The sequence below is a fragment of the Pelodiscus sinensis genome, chromosome 26, assembly GCF_052426305.1.
Source record: "Pelodiscus sinensis isolate ZL-2025 chromosome 26, ASM5242630v1, whole genome shotgun sequence".
In the NCBI taxonomy this organism is placed as follows: Eukaryota; Metazoa; Chordata; order Testudines; family Trionychidae; genus Pelodiscus; species Pelodiscus sinensis.
This window is the reverse complement of record NC_143077.1, coordinates 8,504,879-8,527,098: the sequence shown is the minus strand read 5'-3', so window position 1 is coordinate 8,527,098 and position 22,220 is coordinate 8,504,879. Positions and strand designations below refer to the sequence as shown.

Sequence of the window (22,220 nt, the reverse complement as noted above, 5' to 3'; positions counted from 1 at the left end):
TCAACTCCATATGCTATTTCACTTGGGAAACTGGAGTGTTTTATATGGCTAGAACATGAAATCTGAATGCTTATGGAAGAAGAGACAACGGGGAATTACTAGGAATAGCAGGACGTTCCCAAGGACACTGCCATATTGCAGGGAGTACTGTGGGGATGCAGTGGACTTGCTACAACTAAAAAATGGTGGCTAGTGTAGACTCCAGGATGTCTAGTGACAAGACTGCAATGCTGTAGTGTCAAGAAGGTTAAGATACCAAGCTCCTCTGTCAGCCCTTTGGGGTTTTGCTACCACAGACACACAGTGGGGAGCACATCTACCGTGAAGGGCCTTTAAACAAGCTTGTCTGGGGAGCGGGGTGTATAAATGAAAGGGTAACGTTGTGGCATACAGGAAGCAGAAACACAGCAACAAGTTTAGGAACAGGAAGGCTATGTCTAGACTGGCATGATTTTCCGCAAATGCTTTTAACGGAAGTTTTTCCGTTAAAAGCATTTGCGGAAAAGAGCGTCTAGATTGGCACAGACGCTTTTCTGCAAAAGAACTTTTTTGCGGAAAAGCATTGCTGCCAATCTAGACGCGGGGTTTTGCACAAGAAAGCCCCCATCACCATTTTCGCCATCGAGGCTTTTTTGTGCAAAACAGTTTTTAGCTGTCTACACTGGCCCTCTTGCGCAAAAACATTTCCAGAAAAGGGCTTTTGCCCGAACAGGAACATCAAAGCATTTGCGCAAGAAGCACTGATTTCGGACAGTAGAACATCAGTACTTTTGCGCAAAATCAAGCAGCCAATGTAGACAGCTGGCAAGTTTTCGTGCAAAAGCGGCCCCTTTTGCGGAAAAGCTTGCCAGTCTAGATGCAGCTGAAAGGTTTGAGAGAGGCATAATGCCAGTGCTGGAAGAGATGCTGTGCCAAGGGCATTGGTGGTCAAGTTCAGAGAGAGAGAGAGAGAGATACACTCTGCCTCCCCCACAGCAGTAGACCGAGAACCACTACACACAGTAATGCAGGTTAGAGAATGATCTTTCTTTCCAGGGCCCCAGGATAGAACATGGGTCTGGATTAAAAACTATTCTAGCCATGCCAGTAGCTGCTGCTGCTACAGTGATTACAAGGTGTGCCCCCCCCCAAACTGAAAATGTTTCCTGCGTCATAAGCTTACACTAAGTCTTTCATTCATTTTAAACAAATCCTTGAAGTGTGCTACAACCTTGGGCTAGACGGAAGAACTTGAGGGACGAAGGTGGTCATTAGACACTGACAACACAACCTTAATGTTGGCCTTTTGGATATCTTTATATTTTTCCATTTGTGAAAGACTCCTGAGAGGCAGGACATTGACAAGGACAAAGGACACATACCACACAAACACACTCTCTCGCTCAACATCCTCCAGCAAGACACGATGAACAAGTTTACATGCCTACAGACCACTATTGCAGTCAACTTTTCACTTGAAATGGGACTCAACATCCACATTGGACAAGCTGCCACGACAGTATCTAGACCAAACAAATGGACAGACCACACAAAGATGTGTGTGTCATGCATATTTTATCAGCACACTTTTATACAGGAGAGAGGCATGGACCTTATAGTCTCATCCAGAAAAGAAACTCAACATCTTTCATTTGTGCTGCCTTTGTTAAATCTTTGGAATCTCCTGTAGGGATGGAATCACCAACAGTGAAGTGCTCAAACAGGCCAGTATACTCAGCATGCAAAACACTCTTCAGAGATGTCTCTCAGGGCTGAGCATGTGTACATGGACACCCTCTATGGCAAACTGACATCTTGAAGAAGACCCCAAGAACTCCCAAAATTGCATTTCAAGGAGGTGTACAAGAGACCTCAAAGAAATGCATATGGATGTAGACTCCTGGGAAGAACACACACACAGAATTGCAGCTTTTGGAAACAAGAGCTTAACCATGGTCTCTGGAGGCATGAGAGGAAGCAGTCCAGCTTCAAGGAAAAAAGCATGAAGACCGAGCCAAAAGGGTTGAAACACCACCTTGAAAACATGACACTGTCTCACTTGGTGGGTCTCTTCAGCCACAGTTGACACAAAATAAATAGAGCAAATTCTTTACCTCTCAGGGGTGCAGAGCCATGATTCCTCAAGGCTGAGGAATGCCTGCTCTCTACATGCAAGATTACTGAATACAGAGCATGTGCTCTATAGGAGTTAGTGCAGGAACTCCCTTGTGCCTGCAGCAGCAGAACAGATGAAGCAAGATGTACTGGAAAACATACTTTGGATTTTCCACAGAATTTTACTGCTGCCTTAGGCAAGGGAAGTTGCGTCATGACCTGCATCTGTCCTCTCCGTGGGAAGCTCTTTCCTCTTAGAAAATGGCTGCACAATATTTCGTTGGTCCCTAAGGTACTACAGGACTATTCGCTGTTTTTTAATTTTGTTCAGTTACAAATTAACACAGCTACCCCTCTAAGGGTATGTCTACACTACCCCCCTCGTTCAAACTACGGGGGGTAATGTAGTCATGCGGAGTTGCAAATGAAGCCCGGGATTTGAATTTCCCAGGCTTCATTTGCATGAAGCCGGCTGGCGCCATTTTTAAATGCCGGCTAGTTCGGACTGCGTGCCGCGCGGCTACACGCGGCACAAACTAGCTAGTTCGGATTAGGCTTCCTAATCCGAACTAGCTGTACGCCTCGTTCCACGAGGCGTACAGCTAGTTCGGATAGGAAGCCTAATCCGAACTAGTTAGTTCGTGCCAGGCTTCCTAATCCGAACTTCAAATCCCGGGCTTCATTTGCAACTCCGTATGACTACATTACCTGCCCCCAGTTCGAACTAGGGGGGTAGTGTAGACATACCCTGAAATATTATCCAGGTAAGCCCTGTTCTAGGTCGGATCAGCTCTCTCTCAGCTTATTCGCAATAGGGTCACATTTCCTAATTTTAATCAAGAGAGTGCCCATTTCAAACAGCTTTCAGCTGAGCACTGCTTTGCCTGGCTAGTCTAGGTGAGGAGAGCTCCTAGGGAAGATGGTTCACAGTCTTTTTTTTTTTTTGGTTCACAGTCTGCTTTGGTCTTAAATACCATGGTACACCCACATCTTGAATACTGCATATAGCAGTGGTTGCCTCATCTCAAACAAGATACATTGGTATTGGAAAAGGTTCAGAAAAGGGCAACAAAAATGATTAGAGGTTTGGAACAGGTCCCGTACGAAGAGAGATTAAAGAGACTTGGACTTTTCATCTTAGAAAAGAGGAGACTAAGGGGGGATAGGATAGAGGTCTATACAATCATGACAGGTGTGGAAAAAGTGAATAAGGAAAAATTATTTACTCATTCCCACAATATAAGAACTAGGGGGGTCATGAAATGAAATTAATAAGCAGCAGGTTTAAAACAAAGAAAAGGAAGTTTTTCTTTACTTAGAGCATAGTCAATCTGTGGAACTCCTTGCCAAAGGATGTGGTAAAGGCTAGGACTTTAATAGGTTCAAAAAAGAGCTAGATAGATTCATGGAGGTTAGGTCCATCAATGACTATTAGCCAGGGTGGGTAGGAATGGTGTCCCTAGCCTCTGTTTATCTGGAAATGAGTAACAGTAGAGGGATCATGTGAGGATTATCTGTTGTGTTCCCTCCCCCAGGACATCTAGTATTGGCCACTGTTGGCAGACAGAATACTAGGCTAGATGGACCTTTAGTCTGACCCAGTATGGCCGTTCTTATGGTTACAGCATGGGAGAATGTCTCAAATAAGGTCCAAGGGCTAGCTCTCAGAACATGGATTACAGGGTCTAGACTTGTTCGTAGTACTAAGAGTACCACTGCCCACATTAGAGCTGGTTAGATCACCAAGTTTGAACTTAAACAACCATTAATCCAAGAATTACATGAGGAAAAGACTCAAAAACTATACACTAAAAGCAAACAACATTCTATTTCCGTAACTTAAGTCCTGAGAGGAGCCTATTTTCCCTTCAGAGTAATTCTTAGTACTAACAAGCTTGTCAGGAACATTCAGTTGAGGAAGAGAAGGGCGCTGCCACCTGTACATGCTTTAAATCATGTAAGCACTTGAGTTTCTGCTGATGTTTCTCTGAAGAGGCCATTTGTAACATCTGATGCTAATTTCCACCCACAGAGACACACAGAACTGGAAGGGACATCAAGAGTTCGTGCAGTCCACTCCCCTGCACTCATGGCAGGACTAAGTATTATTTACTCTTGTGACAGGTGAATTTTAATCTTACCCGCCAAAGTACCCGCAAGCCGTCAGGTTGATCTCAGCCGCAGACTTTATAAATGTACTATGTCATTATCAAAATCATTGAAGATATTGAACAGAACCACCCCCGGAACTGATCCCTCAGGACTCCACTCATTATGCCCTTCCAGTATGACTGAACCATCGATAGCTACTCTCTGGGCCCTGATAAAGAACCACAGGCTGAAGCTGCATGTTGTTCAGCTATCCGCTTCTTTAGCCTAAGCAGCAGCTTTTTTTTCTGAAGCATGCACAATTCAGAACACACAGTCTAGAGATTTCAAATACATATTGTTCCTTTATGATAGTACTTTCCCTAACGGCCAAAAAACGGTTTACATTTAATAGTGGTATTTCATGGATTCCCTTTGTAATAAGGAACAATTCATGTCTGTTCAGCTTGAGGATTCCATTAAAACCGAATATAGTTCCACATTCAAATGTTCTTCATTGGGCTGCCCCTGGACATCTCATTTAATACATGCCTTGCTAAGAGCAGTGTCTATTAGCTTCAACGTGGCCTACCAGCATCTGCACTATCAACCCATAATTTCAGACACTCCAAGCTGCTGAACACCCTAGACTCAGGCCAGATCTATACCAGATCTGGAAGGTCAGCATAAGGTATGCAACTCTAGCTACATAAATAACATAGTTGATGTATCTTAAGCCGAGCTTGTCACCATCTTTACAGTGGGAGGGCAACAGAGGCAAACACTCCCATTAGCTTCCCTAACTCCTCACAAACTGAGGCATACCAGCACCAACCACGTGTGCTCTTGGCATTTGATTTAGTGGGTCCTTACTAGACCCGCTAAATCAGACACCAAAAGATCAATCTCCGGCACAAGTCAGTGAAAGATTTGTATGAGTCCTTCAGAGGCATCCACTCAAAAATACACTGTAAAGTAACTGTTCCCTTCACTATGGCTTAACAGTTAATCACACACGCAGTTGCTATCAGCAACCAACACATTCTTTTAGATAGGGTTTTCTGTTATTGAATAAGTCACAATCACCCACTCAATTCACTTTTAAAAGTTAGGTCAATACTTATAGAAAAGGCAAACCACATCTACAGCCAAGTGATTCATTAGGGGTAACAAGCTACCTACTTTCGTAAATCCCTACGCTATGGTGCATTGCTCTTGGCTGTTGAGGGGATTAAGTACTGTAGTCCATAAAGAATTCAGAAGATGGTAAGCTCTAAGGCACATATCTGGAGAATGGGATTACACATACAAACCTTAATGAATCTTGAGGTGGGATAACAAATCTAGCATATGGAATGCAGTGCAGCTAATTTCTGTTCTAGCTCCATAATTAAATGTGAAGTCTTTCCCGTACCCAAACTTTGTTTGTCCAAATAGGAGCTATGGCTCTGTTCTGTCTGTATAAAGAGGTTTCACTAAACAGCTTACAAATTGTATTGCTCTGGAACTTAAAAGAATTAAAGAAAATCATGTGGGAAGATGTAAATTACAGAAACGAAGGAAACTCCTGACTAAACAAATATATTCTACTTTATAATATTTAAATATTATAGTTTTCCCAAATTGGGTTTTGTAATGAATGTAATACAATCTACAGAACATATATTGGCCTGTACATTACCTTTCTGGAAACATCAGGTGATATTGGAATCACAGGCCAAATAATTCTGGAAAAAAGTTACCTTTTCAGTGACATTGCTATCTGATATCTAATAACCTGAGTACAAGTCACAGAGAGAGGTCACCTATTAATAAACTTGGATTAGTTACCACATTCCAAGAAATTTTAAGAGAACTATTTGCAATGTTTTCCTCTCCTGAAATTAAAGTAGGCTGAAAACCAAGGAGACTTGAGACCCCTGTAGTATTTGATGCAATTCAAGTACAGCTGAGTGTTTCTGTTTGTACTCAAACCCTTCTTGATTATGTTTCTACCACAGTGTATGTGGTTCTCCCCAGGGGGTTGTCCACTGGATCTCACTCAGAAGTGCTACCCCAACATATTAACATTCCTTTTATTTATTAGGTCTTCTGCCAACAATTACAGGATTAGACACTTGGGATTGCAAAGGTAAAATTGCAAGCATAAATCAGAACCAAGGCAAAAAAAATCCACAGAAGCAATAAAGCAAAATATAAATAGTGTTCTGGAACTTTTTAATTATTTTTTTTAATAAAGAGGTGGCTCTGTATTTTCTTTTGGCCTAATCCAAAGCTAGCATTACTCTTTACCCATCTTAATTCCCCTCATACAAAAATTGATATTCAACCTTTAAAATATAAGCCATTATTTTCTTTACAAAATAAGTTGTGCTGCTGCTTGGTTTCTTAATAAGTACTGTACAACAACTGCTCATATCTATTTAACAAATGGACCATACAAAGTTCAATCTAAAGCAAACACACAAACACAAGGAGAAGAAAAAAAACAACGCAAATCGAGTGTCTTGTGAACATCTATGTACAGTTTAACACTTACTTGAATAAGGAGGTACAAAAGGGGGTTCGAAATTGAACACAAAAGCACTGGCATCCCCAACCATTTTCTCTCACAAATATTTGAAGTGCAAATCACAAGCGCAAGATATGTATTTCACTTTTTATTGCTGTTCTGCTGTCTCTCTTCCCCTCCCAAAAGGAATCCACCCAGTCTTCTATTTGCACTAATTTTCCAAAAAGAAAACTGCATTTTTGCAGGGTTGAACACTTGAGCTTATAAAGGTTCAAGCTTTTCAGTTTTAAGTATCATAGCATCTCAGACTTGCAAATATCAGAACACCCTCTGTCCTCCTTTCAAGTTCTTTTGAGAGGTATGTTCTGCCCCTAGACACCCCCAGTTGTTCAGATATAAGCATAATGTAAACAAGCTCATTAAACGACTGAAAGTTAAACTGTAATTATTTCATTTCCAACAAAACTGCAAGCGCTTGGCAATGTTTCCAGTTGTACAAGGGACATGTGCATATTCAGGAACTCACAGGAGCTGTCTGAGTTGCTTACATGGGATATGTGTACCTAACTATAAATCGTGATATGTATATGGGTTAACACCTATCTGCCCTGGGCAGTAAAACGCACAGCACCCCCAACATGCAGTTACTGCTTTGTACTTCAGACAACAAAAGGGTAGAAATACAGACTACAGAAGCCATGTTAAAGGTACAGTGCATAATCCAATACACATAACATGCAGGTAAATCTAACCCATTGAAACCTTTTGGAAATGGAAACATGGTTCACAGCGCCCATTCACTAGAGAATTTATTTGATTTAAAAAAATGAGTTTAAAATCCAATGTGCACGGGGTGAGATACGGGCAGAACATGATCTGCAAGGTTTTCAGCTAAGCGCGTCATGAGCTGGGAAGCTGGTGTGTAGGAGTTGTTAGAATCAGGTCCTACATCAGCGTGTCTTCATCCCTAGTTGTCTGGGAACGGCCACCTCACAAATGAGTGCAAATCTTCAGGTCCATTTTCCATTTCAAGTCTTAATTAAAAAGTGGTCTCAGAGCAACAAGCGGTGTCTGTAAATGTCCACACACTCTCACTCCAACTGGTTCATCATGGCAGGAGCTGTGCCACAGCTAGCAAAAAGACACTCCAGAATTCCAGACCCCACCAAACCATTAACAAAAAATAAAATTAGAAAACCAAAACCCTTTGAACCTTACAACAGCAGCAAGGTACGTTCCCTGGTCATGCTGGAGAATGATCTCAGTTTCAAGGAGAACCTCAAGCTAAGCAGGGATGTGGAGAACATGGGAATACACACACAACCATGTGTGACCTACACTTAAATATCCTTAATTAGAACCCTTCTGCTACAAGATTGGGTGGATTTATCCCCTGTGGGATCATCCTGCTTTCTATGAATACCGAGTGGAGTTCTGGGAAAGGAGTGAAGAGGTGCTGACTTTGTGTCACTATGCAGGCACTTGTATAAAGGAACATAGGCATCTCACTTAGTGTTGATACCTTCCCTAGTCTCTAACCTCTCCCCCACCCTAAGAGTTAGATATCCTACCAATCATGTACACCACCTGGCCGCCTGCCTCCACCCCATGCACACACACAGCAGGGGAGTTTGATACCAGATGGAAAGGAGAACATAATCCAAACACTGCAGTCTTAAAAAGTACAACCATGCTAATTTTAGGCTCTTCACACAATGTGGCACTGTTAGGCTCAACAGTTAGTTTGCATAGCATACTGATCTTTCAATTCTTAACAAACTGGGTGCCCAGTTGGGGAGGGGAGTACAAATAATTTATTATATTAGAATAGAGCATGCTGATGAAGGTGCTCTGAATTGATTTTATGAACTGCTCCTTTAAATATCAGAAGGTATGAAATCAAACTGTGCTCATAGTCAGGGGCATTAGAGGACAGTGTTTGCTAGGTTTTTAACAACTGGTTTGCTTTGGCAGTCAAATGGCAGGAGCTGCTCTGCTTGTCAGTCCAGTAATTGGATGGACAGAGCGTGCCTTCTCCTGAAGAAAATTTGTGCATGCTTAAATATTGTGTTGTCCATTTGTTGCAACGAGTGAGTAGCTACCGCAGCTTTCCACACAGAAGGGTCATTCCATACAGCAAAATGAGTTTAAGATGCCGTCAACATGTTACTGGTAGGGGTAAAAACTCACACTTTGTTCTTAATTTGAGCACAAATCAGTAGGAAAGTCCCAGGGACAGTAAAATGCATTTCTTCTTCAGACTGATAAACAATCTGGCAGCATTTCAGATTTTAAAAACCCCGTGGCATGAAATCAATAACATCTGCAGTACACAGAGCAGCAATATATAGCAGCGGAATCTACCACGATGGTTTGAACATGCTGGAGTTGGACAGATAGTAATTTAGAAAGCAGACAGCCCGTAAAGACATGATGGATTTACGTGACACATGGGAGATACACAAGAACATTACAAAGCTGCATGGACTGCAGTTAGTAATACGCTCGTTGGACAGGAAGTAAGATTCTCTGGCATGAACCTACAAAGTCTCAGGAAGTTCAGTGATGTAAACTCTGACAATGATAATGACTTGTGAATTTTGGCAACAGACTTCGTATCATATAAAAATAATGCTTAGTAAAAAAAATCCCGATGTGTCCATCATTATAGAAATTCAGAAAAAAAATACTAATCTGGAGATTTCTGCCCTCATGGGATGAATGCCCCCATTTGTCAGAAATGCAGTTTTAAATAACAAAGTAGTACATTGGAAACAAAAATGGGTCAGCAGCTATTAAACTTGTCCTATATGAAAGTGCACATCTTTCAATGGAGTTTAACCATTGTGAGGTTGTGAGCTAACACGAACTGTAACTTTTATGAATATAAAATCAACTCCTTCGGCTGGAAATACGGACCACCACCAAGACAAGATTCCTATTTTTTTTCCGTACAAGATAAAAACGTTGAAATTTTGCAGCATCGTAGTAAGGCACTCACCCAAGGAAAAGTCTGTGACTGTTGCTTCATATGGCAGCAGCTAACTAGCTTTTAACAGAAGGAAGACAGATTTCATCAGTTCCGAGCTAAGTGCTAGGGTGCCTTACACTATATGGGGGGGAAAAAGGTTAGTGTTAGAATTTTCCTATAAACTAGGTTTTTTTTTCCTTAACCCATTAAAGCATCTTGTATCCTAAAATATTAGTTTATAAATCTAGTCTTCTGTTTAAGGCTCTAAAAATCCCCCCACCCCCACCCCCAAATACCAACCAGCATCTGTTTGGCAACAGAGGACATTTCCTCTGTTCTGCAGTCAGAAGTCTATAGTGTATTGCATTTTAAAATGAAAACCTGCTTCTGTTTCCGTTTTGTCCCTTCTTTAAACGCCTTCATTGGTTTGGTCAGGTGAAGAATTGCAAAACCAGAAAAATAATTAGCCTCGTCCCATACTACGAAGGTGTCTGGTCTCTCTCGCTTCCTGCATGTGGTATTGGTCTCCTGCCTCAAGCAACGCTGCCCCCTGCCGTGATTCTCAGTGGAACAAAGAAGGTGTCTCGATGCTTCCGTTTTTGTATGGCTCCTACAAATCTGAAAGCTTTCTTGAGTGAGGTAAAAGAAGTTAGGCTTTCAAGCAAAGTACATGGTACGTAAAGTGTCCTGATGAACTTGCACCGCCTTTGCCAGTGCCTGTGGGTCTCTGCCGTTGCTCTGTCCAGATATATGACTGCCCTCTCCACTGAAAGTGCAAAACACAATCGGATTATTTAGCATGAGCAGTGCGGGCACGTTGAAAGCCCATCCGGGACCAGTACGCTAGGTCCTTAATGAAAAGAAAGCAACCCTTGCCCGAAAGCGCTCAGAGGGTCAGTAAGTGACAAGAGTGGGTAGCTATGGCAAGCGGTGGGGAGGGGAGCGAAGTTAGACAGCTAGGAGCAGCATGACAAGCACTGGCCATTGCACCCCAGCTGCGTATTAACAGGTTTAGTGTCCCGGATCCTCAGTCCTGCACCACCATCAATATGCAGGAGAACTAGAAATGTCCTGTCCCGCAGCAGAAAGGGCTGGACTAAGGCCCCAGGGATGAGATGTGCAGCCCGTTTACACAGGCTGGAAGGGCCAAAGCAGCAAAGGAGCTAAAAGTTCTGGCTCCAGCTGGGGGAGGGATTCCCCTATCATAGGCACCACCGCTGTAAGGCTGCCTTCTGAGAGCTCTCTCCTAAGCCCCTTTGTAAGGGGGTAGGCTGGGGAGGTCTGCCGAAGGCCAGAGCCCTGGGATGCAGCACAGAACCTCAAAGGGTAGAGCAGGAGGGCTGATGCAACTCAGACAGGCCCTCGGGGCTGCCGCTCCATCCTCAGAGCAGCCCAGGAGGACAGAAAGGAAGAGCAAGCGCCATTCGCACAACCTGGGGGGCTGAGAGTTCTGTGCACAGCCCAGAACTGCTCCCTAGGTCTCCGAGGCGAGGGGGTGGGTCTGCTGTAGAAACCAAATACACACTGAGACCCAAAGACCAGCGGGCTGCCTGTGCTAGCGTGGGCATGAACATGCCACTGCCCCACTCTTCGCCTCCCCCCCCCCCAACCCCAATTCCTACCGTGAGGGCCTTCTAGAGGCCATCCGAGGGGGCGGTGCAGCCCATGAGTGTCGGCCTACCACGGCACCACTCACCTGTCATGCTCTTTGTCCACGAGGTGGTACCGCGCTCTGAACGCCACCAATCGGGCGTAATATGCTGGTGCTGGGATGGAGACTGAGCGGGTGCAGCGCACGTAGGTGTGGCAGAGCTGGTACGTGAGGATCTGCAGCTCGTCTGCTGTAAACCGGTTGTCGTCCCAGAGGACGTAGTAATGGGAAGGTCTGCTCGTACCCTGGGAAGGAGGAAGGGGGGCAGGGGGAAGAGTTGGAGAGGCTGCCTGAGTGCATCGTGTGTTCAGAGCCAGCCGTGGGCGGCGGGAAGGAAGCACACATGCCCTCTACCCCCCCAAACTAACTGGGAACCTGGCCAAAAGTCTGAGCAGGAGACTGCTTCAAAGGCTGCGCTGAAAGATGCTTTTTGCAGGGAGCAGGCTGCCGAGCTGACAAGCCAGCCGGGGAAGCAGATGCCCCAGTATTGCCTCTCTCTTCACAGGCCCAGCAGAGCTTCCTTAGCGTGATCACACGCCGAAGAGAAAGCGACGCGGGGCAGGCGTTAGAGCGGGCCAAGGGCACCCCTGTGTTCTGTCCCCGAGGCAGCCAGCACCTCACTGGAACAAGGGCAGTTAAGCCAAGTTCAGCCCCATCTGTGGAATTGGCTTCCCTACTCGCAGGCTGCAGAGCAGGGGTCCTGGGAGGCACTGAAGTCCTTTGCGACCCTTGGATGAAGCTAAACGCAAAGCACTAACTGCAGCTGGCCAGCCCTTCCCTCCCCCACACAGCACCACTGCATCAGTGGCAAGTCATTGCCGGGGGGGATAGCGGGGGGAGTTCCTGGCTGGAGTCACCTCCTGACCCTTCACAGTACACGGGGATCCAGCAGTGGCTCCCTCCAGCTCTTGGGTAGCCTGTAGCCTGCACTCCTTGCAGTGAGAGGAAAGAAGCCAAAGAGCCTCCAAAGGGGAAGCAGGTGTGAGAGCGGCAGAGGAGCGTCTGCAGCCTGCGGTACTCTCAGCTGCCAATGCAGTGTCCAGCTGTTCATGGCCCCCTAAAAGCAGCTGCAGAGCAGACAGACGCTGCGTCACTTTCCCTGCCCAGAGTCCATGCAAGGATGGGTTTCCACGTCCCTCCTGACAATCAGGAGCATCAGCAGGAATTCAGAGCTGGTGAGCCTGTCCAGCACAGAAACCTAGCTCTGAGTTTTCAGCTGGGCTGGCGCTTCGGGCTGGTTGTTTCCTAGGAAGAGAACTAGAAGCTGCAGGTTCCAGCAAACCAGCCCCTAGCCGGTATCCAGGGGCCAGAGTGAAGTGAAAAGGCCACGTAGTACAAAGGTAAGCAGTTAAGAATGGAGCAACCTTTGCTGCCCAGGACAGGCAGCCTCTCTGGACAGAAATATTTAACAAGTTCCTCCTCCCCGCTGCAAATATATCTCACACCATCCCTGCTCAGAGAAGAGAACACCTCCCGCTGCATCCAACTGAAGCTACAGGGCAGAGACCACCAGCTTTCTTCCACTAGAGTTTGGCCCAGGCCCTAGTGTTAACAGCCATATGCCGGTGAAAGGGATGTTGGGATCTTTAAGGAGGACGACTGGACAAGGCAAGGAGACTGTAGCTGATTGGCTAAGGGTGCTGGCAGACTCAGCAAACCGCCTCTCCGGCCCCGAGAGGAGGAGGCTCCTAGGTACCTGGATGCCTGCGTGACTGCACAAGTAGAAGTCGAACTCGAAGGGGTGGGTGATGTTCGTATCCACCGTTGTTCCAGCCGGGATGTTCCCGCTCTTGCCGATCTGCCGAGATGGGAGAGACACACAAGCGCTGTATCCTCCGGCTACTGACAGAGGCACAGCCCCGGGGCTGTCTCGAACCCGCCGCCTCCCTCCAGCTCTGTCCGAGCTTTCTTCTCCTGAGTCCCCCCGCGCCAAGTTAACTAGCTGCAGGCCTGGCAGGATGCCCATGCGACCTCTCGGCTCAGGGAGAGCCAGGGACCATTTGCTCTCCAGGAGCCCACGATGGCAGGTCCCAGTCACAGCAGCTCCATCCTTTAGGGATCTCGGAACACACCAGTTACAGAACAGGGCTCTGCAGTGCCCATGACAGGCGCTTCCCGAGTCTCAGGAGGTGGGAAACGGACCAAATCCAGCCTCTGTGCAGGGAGGGCAGCAGGGTGACTAGGGCTCCCTGCAGCTCCAGCACTGGAGGACAGCGTGAGGGGTACCAGGGGACGTTGTAAAGACCAGGATTTTAACGGGGTTCAAAAAAGATCTGGCTAAATTCATGGGGATTAGATCCATCAGTACTTATTAGCCAGGATGGGTTGGCTTGATCATTGTCTTCGGTCCACCCTCTCTGGGGCACCTGGTGTTGGCCACTGTCGGTAGACAGGATACTGGGCTAGATGGACCTTTGGTCTGACCCAGTACGGCCGTTCTTATGTTCTTATGGCATGGAGTCCCTAGCCTCGGTTGCTCAGAGGCTGGGAATGGGCAACAGGGGATAGATCACTTGATGATTCCCTGTTCTGTTCGCTCCCTCTAAGGGCACCTGGCATTGGCCACTGTTGGCCGACAGGATACTGGATGGACCTTTGGTCTGACCCAGTCTGGCTGCTCTTACGTTCCCAGTGGACGCAGAGGGGGAAAGAAGTGCCCAATATTTGCACCTTCCTATTGCAAAAATGGACTTTCGGGAGTCAAATTCTAGGGGCTCTGCCAAGAGCGTCAATCGCCCCATACCCAGGCGCCTGTGTCGTGCATCCGCTCTCCTTCCTACGCCACGGTCGGAAAAAGCCTCCAATTCTCAAGGTTACCGGGTTGTCCTCAGGGGGGGCCCCCTTGCCAGCTCCGTTTTGGCTCCAAATGGGGGTTTCACCTAAGAGAGTTAACCTCTTGCCTCCCTACTACCCCCTGCTGAGACTGTTCAAAGCCCCATTTCCGCAGCCCGTGCAGGGGAGAGAAATGGAGACGTTGCGCTTTCGGCAGCTTGCTGCTCGCACAATGAGAACAGCCGGAATGGCAAAGATCCAACCCGTTTCCACAGCCCTCCGCCTTCATCCTCGTTTGAACCCCTCAAGCGAGGAAACGCTAAAAAGTATTTTCATTCTGATACTTGCTCTTTAAATATTGTCCCTCGAGACTCGCCCCCGAGGAGCACGTCAATGCAAGTGAACTGCGCTTGGTTTCTCGAGCCAGCACAGGGGGCACGTGCTCCAGGAGTCAGAGAGGGCTGCCCCGTTGGCTACCACTGTGCTTTCCACACAAGGGTAGGCAGGTTCTTCCCCGCAGGGCTGGCAACTCATCGATCTGCCCCACCCCGGCCCTCCCTCCCACCCTCAGCCCGGGCATTCTCACCCTTTCGTTCTTATCCGCGCAGAAGAGGCGGGTGTGGTGCCGTTTCTGGACAACTATGTACGTGATGCCGGGCTGATAGTCCTTCTCCAGTTTAATGCAGGCGTCTCGGATGGCCAACAGCTCATAGTGAAGAATCTACAGGAGGCCATGCACAGAATGGGGGGGTCAGGAGATGCAGCCTTTCCCCGCTGCTGTTTGGACTGAGCCAACACAGGGGCCTTTGCACCTTTATGTGGCCATGCGGGCTAGGGATGTCAAAGGTTAAGTGGTAAGCAGCAACTTTAATGAGTGATGCTTACCAGTTCTGGTTAATCAGTACGGACTGGAGCAGCTCCTCACCCCCTATGGCAGGGGCTGCTGCAGCTGCTCAGACAGGGGACATTACATTTAACCAGTTAATCAATTAAAGGGGATTTTACATCCCTAGTGCTGGCAGGACAGCAGCTAGTTCGCCAAGGGACAGCTCCCTTGTATATTCTTGGCTCAGCTACCTTGGGACTAGTCTTCTCCAACCCAAGCAGAGAAAGGGAATTTGGAATCATGCTGCCCTTAATGCCAGCGGCACTGAAACAAGCAGCTCAGCAGACGTCTCAGGCACAAGGACATCCAGGTACTAGACTGTCCCAGCTCATCTGCTGTGCTCACGTGCCTGCCTCTCCTCACCGCACGGCACTAGGGCTGTTGGCGATGGGACAACCACTACAGGCCTCAACCGTCAAACAAGTTCTCTAAGCACCTTTCCAGTGTCATTCAGCCACTGCTGCAGGGAAACCCCGAGGGGGTTTTCGCCAAAGCTTCTTTGGTCCCTCTCAGCAGCTCTGCCCACACACAGCGTGAAAGCTGCTTCACATCCCCGTGCACCCAGTAGTGACCTTTGGACCCGTGTTTCTCAATGGCCGGTCTATGGGCCTGCACCAGTCCCCAAGCTCTCCCTGACACAGGGTAGGGGAGCAGCAAGCTGGGCCCTGGTTCCCAAAAGGGGGGGGGGGAGGAAATGCTGCTTTAGACAATTATTTGGGGATGGGGAGAGGAGAGAGGCAGGCACCAGTCCCTGCCCTTCCGGCAAACGTGACTCCTCACTGGAGACTCTGAGAAGTCTGCAGAGGAGAAGAGTGAGGGGGATGTGACAGCAGCTTTCAACTTCCTGAAAGGGGGGTTCCAAAGAGGATGGAGAGAGGCTGTTCTCAGTGGTGACAGATGACAAAACAAGGAGCGATGGGCTCAAGTTACAGTGGGGGCAAGTCTAGGTTGGATATTAGAAAAAACGGTTTCCCTAGGCGGGTGGGGAAGCACTAGGATGGGTTGCCTAGGGCGGGGGTGGAATCTTCATCCCTAGAGTTTTTAAGTCCCGGCTTAACAAAGCCCTGGCTGGGATGATTGAGTTGGGATTGGTCCTGCTTTGGGCAGGAGGTTGGACTTGATGACTCCTGAGGTTTCTTCCAGCCCTACAATCTATGACTGTGCGCTGTGGACATTAGAGATGCTAAAAAGCCTTTTTGGGGTAACCATGTAACCACTGACATTTTCAGTAGTTATATGTTTACACCCAGGGGCAGGGGGAAGGGGAGGTGGCTCCCCATGAACACCGGCTCTCGCAGAAGCCGCCTGCCCCCCACCCACGCCACGCTGCCGCCAAAGGTAACAGCACTATGGGGGAGGGTCTTGTGTTTAAACCACCAAGGTTAACGGATGAGCCCAGGCTCGTCGGGTAACCGTGTATCCTGACACATCCGGAGGGGACACCAGAGAGCAGGGAGGCATGAGACCCCTGTGTACCTCTCTATGCAGAGCAGGTAACAGCAGCCAGGCCTCTTCATTCTTCTAGACCCAAGTTCAAATCCAGCCTAGGGTGAAAGGCCAAAGCCCATACAGCGACTTCGCCCCTGACTGACTGTTCTGCTCTGCAAAACCATCCAGCCGCCTGTGTCTGAGCAGAGGCAGACAGACGTCTGGCACGCCAAGCATCAGAGGCTACTCCGGTCGCGACTGAACAGAGCTGGCAGCGGTGCCCGGGCAGCGCTTGCCCAGTGCCGTGGCTCGCTTAGCTCTGCCCTTCCACGCAGACAACACAAAACGAACCCTGGGCTGTGAACGCTGAATGAGGCACCTCCGGAGCTCAACGCCTCCTCCTCTGCACGAGTGCCAGCCATTCTGCAGGGGAGCAAGTGCCAGGCACCTGCACCACATTTCCCAGCCCCACCGGTGGGCTCCTTACCTGCGGGAGCTGCCCTTCCGGAACCCCGTCCCGGTAGAAGATGATCCTGGTGGGTTTGAAGCGGGTGGATTTGTAGAACTGGATGAGCAGCTCCCTCACCATGTAGGACAGGTCCTCGATGATCTCCTGCCGAGGGCGCTGAACCCGTACTGTGGCACAGTAACGGCTCGGGTGGGCATCCATGCTGCCCACCACCTGCAGGGGCCAAACAGACGGACCATTACAAATCAAAGGGGAAAGGACTTGACTGGCTTATTAAGTGCTTTCCTAGGGACCCTTGGTCAGAGCATCACCCCCCACTCCTGGAGCTCAGGGAGGGGCTACAGGATGAAAGGAGGAGCATTCGCAGAACCTGGATCCAAAAGGAACCACTTCCAACAACCAACAGCTGGGCTTTCCCAATGCCCGGCCACCCGCCAGTTCTGGGATCCCAGCTCACTACTGCCTCCCTCCCCTTCCTGCTACGAAGCCAAGGCTGCAAAGCATTCTCTGGAGACATCCCGACGGACAGACTGAGTAACACTGGAATTGGAATTTTGTAACTAGTAAATCAGTTGTAATAAATGTATGCTACAGCAAAAGGTTTGCTGCAAACAGGTCAGGCAGCTTTGTTAACTTAGATGTTAGCATGTTAAAGTGAAGAGATGGAATACTGTAAGACATAGCGATGTTAGTGTTAGATAGAAAGAAGTTTAACGTTGAAAGACTTTGTAACTTTGTTCAAGTGACTAGAAGTAGCCTTTGTTCCGTGCAGCAATTCTGTAAATGTATTGGTTGTGTGAATGAGAGCGAGAATGTTTTAGGAGAGATTAAGTGTGAAGACAACTGCGTGCTCAAATGGTCAGAGGAAGAGCTGAAGACTCAGAAGCACCAAATAATAATCAACTAAGTGAAAGCACGCAGAAGACGCAGACTACTGGGGCAGACAGATGAACCCTGAAACTAGTGGCAACCACCCCGATAGGGAACTAATCACAACTTTCGCTGGAAAGACAACACCCAGGAAGGGTCGTCAGCATACTGATTGCAGATGACTGTGAGAACAACTTCTTCCCAATAAGCACGTCATAGGAAGACTGATTGTGATGTTGAATGACTAATTATGGCCTGACAAATGCATAGCAAAATGCATAGACTTGCATGGAAGGAAAATCCTATAAAAGAAGGGGGTGTCTTGTACGGTTCTTCGGGTTCTGTCCTGCTAAGATCAAGCCCAAGAGGAGCACCAGTCTGGACTGACACGAACCCGGCTCCCCCCCTCACACCTGACCTATCTGGCCAATAAGTTGGGCCGAGAACAGACTGGTAACTATTCCATCAGCAGGAGAGGAGGGGTGTGCGTGTGCGTGTGCGTGCGCGTGCAAGCTGTCATTTGTTATACTGTCAATAAATGCAGCGTGGTGTCTTATCCCCCTGAAAAAGATCCCATGTGCTTCTTTTAAACATAACAACTGAACATGGGACTGGGAGACAAGTGTCCTTGAGCTTCCATCCCAGACTCTGCTGATAAATCCATGCACATGGGAACAACCAGAATTGCTAGGGCCCTGGGCTAGGGAGCCTCACCCAGTCAGCACAGTCTGGAGCACAGTGCACGGATCTCCAGCATGCGGAGATTTAAAGGGTCTGGGGCAGTTGCCTCCGCTGCTCCCGTGTCAGCAGGCCTGGCCACAGAGCAAGCTGAACATACCACTCACAGGAAAAACAATTCACAGATCCTTGGTAGGCATGTGCACTTGACAGCTCTAGGGTGGAAGCGACGGGAAGGATTCGCTTGTTGCGCTGATATAAATAAGGGAACGGACTGGCAGGGACGGAGTGTTCCACCCTGCCCGGCACCAGTCCAGCTACACCCTTCACCGTCTGACACATATTCCCTATTTAGCTTGATTCAACAAAACAGCCTCCGCAGAACCATCAAGACCGGCAGAGGCCTCTTCTGAGGAACGTGGGAGCTGTCCAGAGCCCGACACCCATTTCCGTGCCTTTAAATGAAGTAACAAAACTGCTTCCCACCCCCACCCCTGCACCCTGAACTGAGGTTAAGACACTTCTGTTAAGTGTTCGGACACCTGCGGATGGAAGACGCTGCAGCACGCGCCATATTATATCCTTGGGCCAGCAATTTCCAGAGAGACAGACCCAGGCTCCCTATTGAAATGCTGCAGCAGCGTCAGGCTGCATTCAGATCCCTGTTTGACAAACATCAGAGAGCTCTCTGCTCCCGTTAGGTTCTTATCCCAGGCCCATCACCGTGGTATCAGAATGGCGGGGCAGCATTCTGAGGTGTCCAGGGGCAACCCAAGGAAGCATTTCTGCCCAAAAGCCAACTCCTAGCTGGATAAACATTCTTAAAAGGCATCTGCAGGTTGCAGAGTCCCCTTGGACTCTGCTAACACTCGGCGAACAGTCCTCGAATGCACCACTGGCGCACAGAACTCCAGCGCCTGTCAAGGAGCCAGCAAAACTGTCTCCATGGCTTGCTGCCCTTCTGGTTTCTAAGGAAGCGATGAGGGTCTGAGTCACCCTTCACGTCTCCCAGTTGCTAGGCAGCAGTACTGGCCTTGGGGGCCTGCAGGAATGGCAGTGAATTCGCATGCCTCTGAAAAGGCGACCTTGACAACGTCAGGGGCAGGAAGACCACGAGCAGCTATGCGGGAGTGTGACGCAGCCCCGGGGACGGCGGAAGTCACTGGAGATTATTTCGTAATGGGAGAACAAAGCTGCCCTGGAGTCCAGGAAAGGGATGCGGGGGCAGGCCGCCTCGCCACTGATCCTAGAACGATTCCTCCTCGGATGAGGGAACAGCTTCCCCGTCAAGCCCTCCCCCCCGAAGGACAACCGCCCGTCCTTGGGACCGTACCACCTGGGCAGGAATCAGCAGCCTCCATCAGCTGAAGCTAGAGGGGTCGTGCTCAGTGGAGAAAACTCCCCTGCTAGCTCTGATCCACCGAGAGGACAAGAAGAAGTGCAGCCCCGATGCGCTGCCCGAGTATGCGCCTCTGCTTGCAGACAGGATCCTACTAGGGCGGCTAGCCCATCCCAGCGCTTCCACCTTCGTGGCTCTGCTGCTCTTTTGGGCAGGTGAGCCCTGTCGGAGCTAGCGTGGGCATGCCAACCTGACCTGGAAAGGACACGTCCCACTCCGGTTCAGACAGACCCTAAAGCAGCGGTTTTCAAACTTGTTTTTCCTCATGACCCACCAGATGAAGAAAATTGTTGATGTCGTGACCCAACATAATTTGACAAGAGTGTGGGCTTGGGGGGGGGGGGGGGGCGCTGACGAGGCTGAGGAGAGCAGCTTAGGGGTATAGGAGGGGGGTCCAGAGCTGGGGCAGGTGGGGTTTACCTTGAGTGGCTCCTAGTCAGCAGTGCAGTGGGGGTGGGGGGGCTAAGGCAGCTCCCCACCTCTCCTTTCACCACAGACCATGCTGCACCCCAGAAGCAGGTTCCCAGCCAATGGGGGTGCGGAGCTAGTGCTCAGGGCAGAGGCAGTGCATCGAGCCCTGTGCGCTCTTCCCACCCCCGAGCTAAAAGCCGGGCTTGCTGCCGGCCGCTTCTGAGGCGCAGCGTAGTCTGTGGTGTCAGGACAGGCAGGTCACTGCCTTAGCGCCCCCCTGCTCCCTGGTCAACTGTTTTCTCTGCAGCAACAAGCCCCAGTGCCTGGCATGCCATGGCCAAGTACCAGGCTGTGACCTGTCGTTTGAAAACCACTGCTTTAAAGCAGCCAGTGCCGAGAGGCCACGACTGGGGAGAGCAGTTCATTGCTCTACTGTAGCGTGTTTTGGGATTCACGCCCCCAACCCCCCACATCCAGCTGAAAGGGACTAAATCCCAATTCGGGGCTCACATCCCCTCACTGCCCCTGGGCTGGGAGGGACCCGTCGGAGCAGGAAGAGAGAATTACTTGACCGGCTTGTAGGCAGGATGTGCTTTTCAGTTAAGCCAAGGGTGTCCACACCATAGGTTGGGCCCATTCTATGCATGAACCACATCCAGTGCTGCGTCCAAGGGTCTCCCCCTAGCACCCAGCCGCAGGAGACGAAGAGCGTCAGGACAACGCTCAGATCTTCCGCTATCTCCTTTGGTGGCACCACACACATTTCAACTCCCTGGAGCTCATGTTCTTCCTCTGGAAACCTGGATACCTAGACCCTCAGGCACCCTCCACACGGAACACCCAATTCCATCCGAGACAAATCTTTAAAATGGGCACAATACTCTGCCTTGCCAAGGTATCTGAAGCACGGTGCTAGGGAGGCACCAAGTACCATTACTGTTATAAACCTGGCCAAGGAACTAGATTCCACGGGCTCATATGATAAGACAGGACCCTCAGAAACAAGGGCTGACTGCCAGGCCCTACAACCAGAGTTATTCCTTGAATTTCTTTTCTGTTCTTCAGGTCCTATCTACATGTGCCAAGAAATGACCAAAACCCCTTATTGCTCCATCTCCTCCTAATGAAGGAGGAACACGCCCAAAGAGGATGATTTCACATGCCAAGGAAACCCGAGCTCTGAATCCTGATGCGGAAAGGGGTTTACAAAGAAAATCCTGACCTGGTCAGAGCTGCTTGAACCCCACAGCCTCCTCAGCTGGAACAAACACTGGGGGGGGGGGGGTTATTTTAAAATCCTGAGAAAGGGGTAAGTTGCCACACTGTCAGATTGTTTCATCTTCCCTTTGTCCCATGCCAGCCAGGGCAACCTTTTAATAATTTAATTTTAATAATGGAGATTACTTATCTCGTAGAACTGGAAGAGACCTTGAAAGGTCATTGAGTCCAGTCCCCTGCCTTCACAGCAGGACCATCCCTGATGAATTTTTGCCCCAAATCCCTAAATGGCCTCTGCAAGGATTGAACTCACAACCCCGGGTTTAGCAGGCCAATGCTCAAACCACTGAGCTATCCCTCCCCCTGCAGGGAGGGAGCTTGCTTTGGGTCTTGCTCAAGGTCAAGCGACACTGCGGACTCTAACACCACTGAGTCCTCAGCTGGTGGCGGAATAGAGGGCTCTGCATAAGCAAGATTTTCCTGGCTTGTTGCAGCTGAGTCACTTCCCCAGCCAGATCAGTTAAGCCCTGCTTGTACTCCACAGCAAGCCCAGAGGCAAAGCAGGTGATTCAGTAGAGGGGCAGCTCTCCCCTCTGTTAGTACAGTTAATGCCCTGGGTACTTCGTGGGCAACTAACGGGACAAGCTCCCTGCCCTGACAAGCTGATACACGGAGCGTCCCTGCCCTGTAGACTTCCCACGCGGGAAAGCGGGACAGGGTGACGGCTGTGAACATGGAGGGACTCCAGTGGCCCTGGATGACAAGCCACCTTT

The 22,220-nt window shown here is 49.1% G+C and overlaps 1 protein-coding gene across 2 annotated transcripts in view; it reads right to left on the bottom strand.

Moving 5' to 3' along the window:
* Positions 1-6,393: 6,393 nt before the first annotated feature.
* LOC102448601 (protein argonaute-1) overlaps positions 6,394-22,220 on the bottom strand; it is a 61,304-nt gene continuing 45,477 nt past the window's right edge. For both annotated transcript variants that reach the window (XM_075909047.2, XM_075909048.2), the window contains 5 exons: positions 16,890-17,084; positions 14,675-14,809; positions 13,013-13,114; positions 11,362-11,561; positions 6,394-10,431 (listed from right to left, as the gene is read on the bottom strand). In XM_075909047.2, the coding sequence (XP_075765162.1) occupies positions 10,323-10,431; positions 11,362-11,561; positions 13,013-13,114; positions 14,675-14,809; positions 16,890-17,084 (741 nt within the window). In that variant the 3' untranslated portion in view covers positions 6,394-10,322. The remainder of the gene's footprint in view (positions 10,432-11,361; positions 11,562-13,012; positions 13,115-14,674; positions 14,810-16,889; positions 17,085-22,220) is intronic.